This window comes from Pygocentrus nattereri, chromosome 19, assembly GCF_015220715.1.
Source record: "Pygocentrus nattereri isolate fPygNat1 chromosome 19, fPygNat1.pri, whole genome shotgun sequence".
Classification (NCBI taxonomy): Eukaryota; Metazoa; Chordata; class Actinopteri; order Characiformes; family Serrasalmidae; genus Pygocentrus; species Pygocentrus nattereri.
Window position 1 is genome coordinate 18,113,842 of NC_051229.1, and position 12,210 is coordinate 18,126,051.

The 12,210-nt window shown below is 39.5% G+C and overlaps 1 protein-coding gene across 1 annotated transcript in view; it reads left to right on the plus strand.

Annotated features, from left to right (window-relative positions):
* The first annotated feature begins 1,531 nt into the window (after positions 1 to 1,531).
* The window catches only part of plpp2a (phospholipid phosphatase 2a), a 45,740-nt gene continuing 35,061 nt past the window's right edge, over positions 1,532 to 12,210 (plus strand). The window contains exon 1 of the mRNA XM_017697204.2: positions 1,532 to 2,005. Within this exon, the coding sequence (XP_017552693.1) occupies positions 1,945 to 2,005 (61 nt within the window). The 5' untranslated portion in view covers positions 1,532 to 1,944. The remainder of the gene's footprint in view (positions 2,006 to 12,210) is intronic.

Consider the following 12,210-nt stretch of genomic DNA (forward strand, 5'->3'; position numbering starts at 1 on the left):
TGTGTGTGTGTGTGTGTGTGTGTGTGTGTGTGTGTGTGTGTGTGTGTGTGTGCATTACCTACCTATTAGTGGCGACCAAATGTCTCCAGGATGATGGCAAACATGAACGTCTTCATGCTATGTGGACCTTTGGCTGCTCCCCACAAAGAACAACACTTTTACTTGAAAAGGAACAAATATTTCTTTCTGAGTCCGGAGAGGGAGTTGGATTAGAGTTTGCTTAGACTTAGCATTTACATAAATCTTCAGAAGTCAATGCAAACATCCCACAAAGACAGGAAGCATGCCAAGAGTGTGGAAAGATATATTAGCTTCTTGATTTCAGAAATTCAGTCCCATTTAAACAAAAACAATGTATTAATACTAGTAAAACATGACATCAAATCCAATTCTAACATATTAAAGTACAGCATTTACTTTTATATTTTAGCACGTAAGATTTCAACAGCAAGAAAATGAATGACTTTTCCCAATTCACCTTTCAAACCATTGACTTCACTGGATTAATGAAGAGGAAAATAAAACAGAAGTTGGATTATTGGTTGAAAAGAGTGAGATGCCGTCTGTGAGGACCGCACGCTTCTAGGACATCAAATGGGCTATAAGCATAACTAATAAGATTAAAACGATATATTTAAAAGAGAATTTCATTCCATTAAAAATCTAATTGGAAATTAAGTTAGGATTATTAAAAATCCCATTTAACAGTAGAAATTAAGAGTTCAATTCGGATTTCAAAAGTGCCGCCACGGAGAAAAAGAGCCAGAAAAGCTAACAGCATTTTACACTGAGCTGAAAGCTGCTCAAATAGGAATGTTTTAAGCTTGCATTTAAAAGTGTCTGGTGTCAGGTCTCTTCTAATCCTCTCTAGCTCCTAATCACGTTTAAAGGGGAATTCCAACAATTTTCCTAATTCCATAATTCAGTGGTTCAGTGTCATTCAGAGTGGTTGGATCTAAAGTGGTTCATTTGTAGAGAACCTTACTGACTCGGATTCATTTACAGTGGTGGTGATGGGAACCAGGGGTCCTGATGTCTACAACACAAGTATAGCCATTTTATTTAATATCCAAAACTACCAACGTACACAAGTCTTTTGGGGGGTTTATATGTAATGTAGCAAGTAGCAAAGATAGTAGCAAACTAGTGGTAAATCTGAAAAAAGGGGGTCTCTATAGAACTTAGAACACCCTTAATGTATCCCACCAGCATGAACAGATTAGAACAAACACGTCTTCAGAACCCTTTAATGTAATAATTCTGTGTGAAGCAGCTTTTAGAGGCCTTAAACTCTTCAGTCGTCGAAATGAGTGGATAAGCGTCTCAGGGTAGTTGCTACAGAATAAACAAGCTGTGTCGATGCTGTGTGGACATTTTAAAAGGGGATTTTCAGCGGAGTAGATGTTGTGTTTTGTGAATTAAAGTTGTGCCGGCTTTCCAGGAGCTGAGGAGGAGGAGGAGGAGGAGGAGGAATAGGAATAGGAATAGGAGGAGTAGAAGGAGGAGGGCGGCGGCAGTGAAAGTGAGTGTGAGTCGATGACGTCAGCTCCAGGTCGGAGAGAGCCGGCAGAGCTCAGAGGTGAGAGAGGCGACCTACCGCACCGCAGTGTGAGTGAGGAGTGTTTCCTGGAGATTTCCCCACCGTCCTCTTTCCGTCTGAGAATCCTGCTCTGCACTGACGCTCCCGTGAACTCATGCCTACGCACAGAGCGAGAGAGCGAGATAGAGCAGATAACCAAACCCAACCCGGTTCCGTCTCAGCGCCTCAGCGTTTGAGTGAGTGAGTGAGTGGAGACGTTCCTGCAATCAGTGCTCAGGTAAAACGCTGCAGAGGATCCGGAAGAACTCGCACGGCCAGTTGTGCTTTCTGCTGGTGTTTCCAGCGTGGAGCTGAAGGAGCTGAAGTTCCAGACAGCGTGAGAGTGACAGGACAGCTGCTCAGACATGATGGAGTTAAAGAAGAAGAAGGTCTTCATCCTGCTGGATGTCCTCTGCGTGCTTGTCGGTGAGTTTGGTAGTGGCTTGTCAACATGGCCGACGGTGTCACCTATTATTTTGAAGAGGTTGGCTAACACGAGGGAAAGTCTCACACGCTCACTACAGGAATACAGTAGGACACTACAGCGTTCAAGTTTGGAACCATTTCTTATGCGAATGACTTCTTATTTTATACACAGTAACGTCTACAGTACAGGTGTATAGTCTAAAGCAGACACCCTTGTGTTTTGTAGATGTGTTCATTATTTCAAGTAACTGAGTTATTCGGAGAGAAATAACACGCTTTAGCAGGGGAGTAACGATCCTCAGCTCACCGCTCGATTTGATCCCATGCTGAGTTCACGATTCGATACTCTCACGATATTTTGTACGCAGTCCAAATGGAGAAAAGGGATGTCTGTCGTTGTTGCTGCACAGCTGACTAGTGTGCATGATGTAGTGAGCTGTAGACTGGGGCTATTTTTTGTGAATTGTGTTACTCAAACAGTGCAGTTGCATTTAATGAGTGGTTGGTTAGTGTAGTGGGTAACACCTCTGCCTTCTATGCTGTAGACTGGGGTTCAGTCCCCTGCTTGGACAAGCCCCCTACACTACACCAATAAGAGTCCTTGGGCAAGACTCCTAACACCACCTTGGCCTACTTATTTAAAATCGTCAAATTGTAAGTCGCTCTGGATAAGAGCGTCAGCCAAATGCCGTGAAATATAAATGTAATGCCATCATTAATTCAGTGTCCATTCTCCACAATGCTGCATAACATCTCTACAATGCCCGGTGTAATATAGGCTAGCTGCATTAGGAATGTTTATTTGTTAAGCATGAACTGGCAAATAAGCTGCCATGTTCACACATGAACACATGTTCAGTTTCGTTCCTGCACACTACATTCTTAAATATGCGTCTAGAATAGATTGGCTCAGCATATTTTTTCATGTTGTAAGTCAGGAGTTGGTTTTAAAAAGCGAACCCTCAATAGAGTTGAGACCGAAAAGGGCCGGATTGCCAAAAACGTCAAATAAAAAGTATTTTTCTCACTCACACACTCCAACACTTTCTCTCACACTCTTGCGTGCAAACACACACACACACACACACACCATGGCTATCCCTATGATACTGACCAATAGCATGAACGTTCTAATGAAGTTTTTCAAGCATTCATTTGCTGTTAATTTCAACACTTTGTCAGTTATACACAACAATAAGACTAATACTATAAGTACATACATAAGTACTATGTGCAGAAATGAGAGGTGCAAGTCTCTGTGATTGGAGCGAGCTGAATCCAGTAGGTCAGTGGTTCTTAAACTTCTTACAGTCTAAAAGTTTGAAGGTACCAAAAAGTCATGCACAATCTCATGTAAGAAACAGTTGTAGTTTGCTAAAGAAACTTTCAATGGATGGTTCTTTAGAAAGTCATTTTTTGCAGATGTGATCGTGAAGAACCTTAAAGTTTAAGAACACCTACATGATGAAAAGGTTGTAGGAGGAATAGACACACACACACACAAACAGCCATTTATTCATATATACACTCCCATGCAAAAAAAGAAAAGGGCCAGGCTCAAATAACTAATGTTTTGGGGGTTTTTTAACGATAGTTTTGGCCTGTTCAGAGTCCAGATTTAAACTCTATAAAGAATATTTGGTCTCATATTAAACACAAACTAGCTTGGCAGAGTTACGAGGCTTTCAGTGCTTAGTGGAACAATATTGACTTTTCTTTCTGGCTGTCTGCAAGTTTACCCACAAGACTTCAGCATTTAAAGAAAGGGGAAAGCTACCCCATTCTAAACTGCCTTTAGCTATTGCTTAATTCTTGATCATTTTTACAGACTAATGATTTGTTCTTTGTTCCGACTTTTTTCCAAGTCAGTTTAAGACATTTCTTTGGGTTCATTGATCAAAAATGTACACACAATGTAAAGGGCAACAGGTGTTTTCATATTATGTCAGAAACTACAAAAACGACTCCAATAGAGATACAAGGTTTCGTTCTGACAGCAGTGATATATTAAAGAGTGTACTCACTTTAATGTTGAGCTACCCTTTTAGATTTATAGGTCATTCATTGTTACAGTGACTTTGAGATACATGAAAATGTAGGAGATGTTCTCTCCTGAAGATCTCGTTTGCCACCTTTTGCAGAAACCACTTCCAGGGATAGAAACTATATATATGGGTATCCTATCTATTTTTTGTTTTGTTTGTAGATCATTGATGTTATGTAAGATCATGTTTCGCATGAGGACATGATACTTTGCAAGCTTCAACAAACCAAGTCATGTTTTGACCTCAATCACACTGAACCTGAAAGTATCCTTACACTCCTACAGTGTAGATGCTTATGTTTAAGAGGAATGTCTGAAATTAAGATCTTTTTAACAGATGCTTCATAATTTTCAGACAGTTGATGGTCTTGGTTGAGGTCTAAAGCTTGGAGGTTCTCTAATATGCTCTTCAGGATGTTAAAGTGAGCTGGTAACATTACAGTGGCAATTGCTCACCTGGGGATTTAGATCCATTCATCTGAAAGACCTTCTCAATATTGCAAATTGCCAGCTTAGAATAGAATAGGTTGCCATTAATAATATTAATTCATATTAAAAATACAGTGTGTAAAATGTAGTGGCTTCAGATTATAGATTACAACCAACTGAATACCCCTTCTTCACCCTCCCTTTCCAAGTGTGTAGTAGAACCTACGTTGGCTGTCAGGTTTTTGCTTCTTTGATGAAGATTTACCAGTGCTTGATTTTTCATTTGTACAATAAGTATGATCCTCTATTTGTCCATTGTCAATTTTTATTTTCCAACTTCACAATGCAAAATCTTTAGCCAGCACTGGCAGCAACCTCTGATTCTTCTTTCTGCCTCTTCCAGCTGGTGCTGTACTGCTACCAATTTAAAGCTGCTGCTTTAATGTAAAACAACAAAAGCCAGTTTCTGGAGCCTGTTCTGGGCTACTGTTGAAATGTGGTGATACAACATGACGGCTTCTGTTGGAAGAGAACCTGCTCCTATGTAGAAATGAAAGGCTAATTCTAAGCTGACAAAAACCTATTTGCAGTTACAGGTGATTATACACTAATGAAAACATAATTCTGTATACTATATTCCAGTTCTGCTGATTGATTCCCCTTACTCTTGCACACTGCACCTTTAAGTTATATTAATTCCAATGCAGTCCTCCAGGAACCCCCCATTTTTTCTTTGTCCCATCTTCTATCACATCTGAAGAATATTGAGAACAAATTATGTGGTACAGTTGTGTTGTAAGCAGGGATAGAACAAATCTTTGGCCTATCTATGGTCTCTAAGGGGCTGAACTGAAAAACACTGAGATTGCATTTAGCAAACCTCTGTCTAGCTGTAGTTGGTGAAAGTTTGTTTAACGTCACACGTCTGCCAAGTTCCAAGTTCCTTGAACTCTAGCTTAAGCAATCTACTAATACTTCATTGGTGATGACCCATTGAATAGGCATGTTCTAAGCTCTCAAAGGCAGCTAAAGTTTGGATCAGCGGGCCTTACATGTTAGAACAACCTGTCATGTTTCACAAGCATCCTCTGATATTCACACGTAGTTACCTTTAATAGTCAAAGTCATTTCATGTGCCTCAGCTGTACTTAATCAAAAGTGAGCTAATCATTATCGTCCATCGCTCATAAATTCTGTTCATTCTTAGTAACGGGGTGGTATTTTGGCATTACAAGGAGTGTTATAAATCATGAATGTTATCTTTGCATGGTCTGCCTGGGCCCCTATCAGGGCACTTTTTTAACCATACAGGCACCATGTAAGTTCCAGGATATGCTCTACACTACTAATAGCCACAGTCTTTTATTTCCCTGAGAGGGGAGATGAAGACACTTATTAAAAGTGAGGCTTCACTCTTACTTCTTGGATGGCATTAAAATATGAAAATAAATTTGTTCATACTTTATTTTAATGGTCATTTATAGCTCTCTTATGCTCATTGTTAATAACCTATCTCATAAAATGATTATGTTCAGGGTTAGGTGAACATTTTTGGGCTGAGGTTAAGCAGTCTTTAGCTTACATATTCTTACATTAAATTATTTTCCTCTGAGGTTCACTTGACATTTGTGTGGTCTTGTTTATCAAAAATGGTAATAATCCATTTTACATGACCATTTTCAGCCTCTCTTTATCTCTTAGGTCTCAAACTCAAATGACCTGAGGGCCGCTAGCCAGCTGGACTGTGTATTTTACTAAGTACCAAAGGGTTTTTTTTATATCTAATGGTTTACCTAAAACTAAGCTATAATGGGATACATATATTTTTTCCCAAAAGCATGAATTTTAACTATATAACATGCCCCAGACATTTATTTTATTTTAAATACGTACAATATGAATCTCCTGCACACTCAGACCCTGTTTACACCTACATACATAAGTCTAATTACTCTAAACAGATTCTGCTTGTAAACGTTTATGTAAAGCTGGTGTATCGAAATGACCACCATGCTAAACTGTGGTTTTGTGAATAGAACAGGAGACACAAGGAGCAATAAAGGCAATTCTTTGTTATATATGAGCCAGTTTGCATATTATGTGTCATGAGTCAACTGTACTGCAATCTGACTAACTGGTGATGGATTTTAGTAACCTAATGTAAATGCATGTGGTTCAAATCAGCTTACAGTCTAGTTTCAGGTCACATCAAATGACCAGGTGTAAACTTTGACTTGGTGTCCGCACATGAACCACAAGCATTTCCGTAACGAAATTGTTTGCTTTCTAAAAAATGCATCACTGAATGGGTAGTACTGCATGGCTGAATCAACATGGAGTGCTTTGCAAAATCAGAGATCAAATTGCTATTAAGTACAAGTTATTCATTTTTGAGCATCCAGAAAAAAGCAGAAAACATATTTAAAAGAATAAAGAGAAGCCTCAACAACTTAGTGTAGTGTCCACCCTTTACCTTTATTATAGCTTTATTATAACTTCCTTTTTTAGGAGACTTGCTTTCAGTTTTTCAAGAAAGGGATATTTTTCCACACTCTTAAAAGTTGATTGCGTTTTTTGCTTCTCATGATCCAAGGAGTCCCAGACATATTCCGTAATGTTAAAATCCGGACTCTGGGGTAGTCAGTCCACTGTACTGAGAACACCGTGGCTTTTTTGTTGTTTGCCACTATTTTGCCAGTGATGTCTGGTGTTGGTCTTACAGTGGAGATGTTCTTTTTTTAGTGTATTTCCTTTTGTCAGTAAGGGCCTCTTGACAGCTACACATCCTTTCACACTTAAAATTGAGTTGTCTTCCCATAGTGGAAGGATGGACAGAAATGCCTGTAAGAGTGGAGCTTGACTTTCTCCTCTGTCTCAAAGATGAAAGCTTTAAGTACTGTTTATCTGATAGTGGCCATTTTGGTGGTCTCACAAGTGTTGTATGGCTGTTAGGAGACCCATTTTCTCTGTATCTCTTAGTTATTTTTAACCCCAGTTTTGGAAACTTTTTCATATTTTTCTTTAATTTTCCACTGAATTGTCTTACATCTAATCTCCTCACAAATATTAAAAAACTGGGTTTTAATAGCCCTTTTGACTGGAATATAAATAAACGATGGGTGATGGGTTTTGCACAGTACTCTATGCTCGGCCAGGGCACTATCAGGACTCTCTGGGACGGTGTTGGAGATGAGTGCTGGTGGTCATTGGCTAGTCGGAGGTAGTGGAGGTAGCTGCATGATTTCCATTGACACTCGTTCAGTGAAGCAGGCCTATATATTTATACTGAGCTGGCATGTGCTACACGTTCCTGCACCTGTTTGTATATGTGTGTGTGTGCGTAATATGAAGAGAGTGAATCAGGATAGCTTGTTGAAACTTGCTGTGGATCGAGTGGTGTGGGGTTTAGGTTTACTGTCAGTGGAGGTCCCTCAACCCTTTTCTTTGTTCTTGTGCTCAAATGAGAGGGTCGTTAAGGAAAGCCATATTTACTTAAATGCCCAGACGAGGTCAAATATTTGTGGATCTGTCTGGCTTTTCTGCCCGATGTGTAAAGTACGGGGTGGAAGGCACAATAGTAGCATGTAACAAACATTAGCTTTTCTCAGTGCAGCTGCCACACAATGCAAAACTCTGTAAAAATACGCAAAAGATGTTTTGTTTTTTAAGTGTTCACTGCAGTCATTTCCTGCGAGTCCATTGTGAAATTCTAGGATGAAATAAGAAGGAAGGGGAAACTCAAACGAAAAGAAGTAAAAACAGAGGTTTCTACAAAAATATATTAGGAAGGTGCAGGAAATGGGACTGTTGCCAGTACTTTAAGCTTTCATCTTTGAGAAAGACGAGAAAATCAAGCTCTGCTCTGCTTCAGATCTGAAAAAATCCACAGGCGTTTCTGTCCATCCTTCCACTGTGAGAAGACAGCTCAACACTATGAGTCTGAAAGGATGTGTAGCTGTCAAGAAGCCCTTACTGAGAAAAGTAAATTTGCAAATGAAACAAGGAAGCTGCTGGTGTTCTCAGAACAATGGACTGACAACCCCAGAGTTCAACACCACTGAATATGTTTAGGGTTACTTAGATTGTGAGAAGATGAAAATGCAACCAACTGCTAAGATTTCTTTTTGTAAACTGAAAGTGAGTCTCTTGAAAATAACTGAAGCTATGCAAGCAGACTTGTATGAAACTGCCCTTTTGAGTGGTAATTTAAGTAAATAAATAAGGGGTGGTCTCCGACATTTGCAAAGTACTCTATAGTCCATATATGGGCCATAATCCATATTTAGATTATGGAATGTGAAGTGAATGGTAAGTTTTGGAACATTACCAATGTTAATCTACTACATCAAACTCTTATAGCAAAAATGCTAAGACAAGTTTGTTTTCTATGCTTTGGGCCCCATTTTGTAAAAATAATGATGCTATAAACCTCCTTAAACCCATCTTCAAACCTGCACCACCAAAATCAGTTGCCCTTTGTGTGATGCAGCAAGCTGTTGAGAATCTCGTCAGTGCAGGTGTGAAAAACACTTTTTGCCCATTGTAGAATTGGAGGCTCGTAATGAGCTTTGCACTGATCATTCGAAGCCTCCCTGTAAGACTGCTTTAGAGCTTTTGCGCTTGAGAAATCCGGACATGGGAGGATTTGTTGTTCTCGAGCGAGAAACCTGGGTGTTTATTTGTTGTGGCTCACTGTTATCTGTGTACACATGGGATCTAGTGTTTGTGTGATTAAAAACTGCTGTAGCATGTAGTGCATGTTGTAGAAATGTAAGTTTAAGTTTTTTTCACTTTGAGAAGTTTAAGAGGAGCCGTTTTTACAGGAATGGGGTGTAGAATGGGTTGAGAGTTTAGAATTTTATGGGTTTTAGTGCCATTTTTATGCATTTGTGGAGATAAGGAGGGGCAATATGGGAAAAATATAGCATGGTCCATAGAGACATTTCCAACATGGAGAACATAGATCACAATGTTGTTGTTTTTTTCTGCCGAGGTTTGCAACCAGCCAAACAGTATGTTTAATTCAGCATTTGCAAAAATGAACTATTTATCAGGAACAGGAGGAAAACTCAAACATCTGGTAAAAATATTAAACCAAAATGTCATAATGAGCTGATAGCCAATCAGCTACTTGTTTCTGTGGAGTTTACACAGTTACTTTACACTGGTAACCCACAGGCTCTCTGTGATTTGTCTTTTTTATGATGGATGAAGTTGTTAAGTGTTCTAGTTACTGACGAAAGCAGTATTATCTGTATTATTTTTATTTTGATGATGAAGCCCTATTGCAGCCATACATAGTTAGCCGTTCTCTCTATTTTGAGGCCACCGATCATAACGCTCCTAGCAAAAGAATAGTTAATACAGTTCATACAGATCCAGATCTATCACATTCAAATGGTTTCAGAAAGAAGAATGTGGATGTTTACTATAGTTAATAAACAGAATATCTCAGTTTGATCTATTTATTATAAAAATAAACTGAGCTAGGTTTTCTCTTTTGCCTCTCTCTGGCAGTTTTCGTACTTTCATAGCTTGGCCTGAGTTACCATTGCCTTAAATGTTTGAGACAGCCCAAGAAAATACATTTATCCCAAATCTCTGTAAAAATTAAGTCAATAGCCCGGAACCTCCCTCGCTCCACACACACAAGCCTGACTCAAAGCTTTGTGACGTTCTACCTAATTTCCTAGGGGCTCTTATCAAGCTTTTTCCTTCCTCCTCTTTTAAGTCATGCTTTCATTTTGCACGTCCGTTCATCTGTCCGTTCTCACTCATTATAACGCTGTTCTGTTTAATTTTTTTCACCTACGCCCACCTTTCCTCTTCACAGCATCCATAATCGTGCCAGAAAGCTGAGGACCATTTACAACATAATCAAATCATGTGTGTGTGTTTGTGTGTTTTGTGATTAGTGTATGTGTATGTAGTGCTCCAGTCTCAGAGATTAGTGAGGCTGAGATAAGTAAAGATTTTAGAGCTTTTTTCATCATTATTTAGTTCTCTTACCACAGCACCAGCACTAATTCTTTGTATGTGATACATGTTGGTTTGTCTATTACTTATATATGTTGTTGCTGTCACGACAAAACTTATCTCTAAAATGACATATACATGTATATACAGGCATGCAGAGACACACAGTACTGTGCAAAGGTCTTAAATGCCCAATACACTTTATTTTTAAAAGCTATTGAATTGAGAAGTAAGAGTGTATTTGCTCAGATTTCTTTTCTCTGTACACTCTTATTGATGTATTGATTGTTTGTATTTATTTTAACAAGCATTGTATTTTATGTTTGTCAGTGTGATTGTTTAAGCATCTCCAAACTTCTCCACAAGGACTATTAAGGTGTTATCAAGGTGTTATGTGTAGTTAATGTCAGGTACCTGGTTTGACTGAGTCCGACACAAGTCCAAACCAGACCCGTACCAGGGTCTTAGAAACCCACACCAACGCAAATCTACTCACACGCACACAGATTTACTGGGCTTTGCTTTGCTACTAAGTTTATGAGTACATATGTAATGCTGGAATAAACTAGTATTTCACACGTGTAATACAATAACGGTATTTGTAATCAGTATGTTTTTGTGGATTTGCCCATTGTACCTAGCAGAGCACAGCATGCATCCTTCTCTAGTTAGCTGTTGGCCCTGCTGTGCTGAAGTTCCTCCTGCTACTGCTGCTACTTCAGAAATGCGTAATACACTTTGGGCAAACCTAACAACTTAGCAATTGAGGTGACTTCTCTGCCAACCCAACACCTTCCTTTCATCATCCATAGAGTGATTGGGACTGATACACTGTGTAATTGTACATAATACAGGGTCTTGTTCATCCACTCTTCAAGCTCTGGAGCTATTCCAGGGACAGAGAGAGAGAGCGACAGAGAGAGAGAGCGAGAGAGCGCGACAAAGACAATGTGAATACTGCTATGTCTGCAATTGAAAGACAAATCTACCAGGGGCTCCAGAGGGGTGCAACGGTCTAAGATCGATCCCTGGGGATGTCAACAGCTTTCTATAAGCCAGGAGCCCAAGAGAACATCAGCTTTCTCTGGGTGGGTTAGGTGGTCCTCCCTTACCAGTCACTGCCAGCCAACACAGAAAAATGTTGTTACAAAAAGGAAAACAAGCTGAGACCGATGTTACATGTGAGAAATTGGCCAAGCCTGAAGCCTGGGGATCTGCTACCAGTTGTTCGATGTTAATAAATCAATTAATCACAATCATGATATCGACAACAAAGAATCAAGCCATGCCTTTGGAAGTTTCCAAAATACATTGTTGGGAAAACAAATCCAAGGAAGCATTACAAAAGATTTCTTAAGAAATAGATAATAACACTGTGGCAAAAACTACATGCATTTGTTTGTCAGTAGAATCTATAATATGCATTCTTGTGCAAATTGCCATCTATCAAGGTCAATTTTAATCGCTAATTTGTATTAAATCATGTAATTGTGGGGACCACAATGTTGAGCAGCCCTTGTGCTGTGCAGCTTTTGTTCCACAGAATTGTGAAGTTCAGTGGGGCATTAGTGTTGGCGAGCTTTGCTGTGGATTAATCAGCTAATCATCTCTCTCTGCAGCTCTACTGAGCACTCAGAATGCATGAAAAAAACCACAGGCCACAGGAGGACTTGCAGCTTAGCAGAACAGCAGGATATGGAGAGAGAGGGAGAGATGGAGAGATGTGCTGGTACATGGGGGAGGCAGAACATTGAGA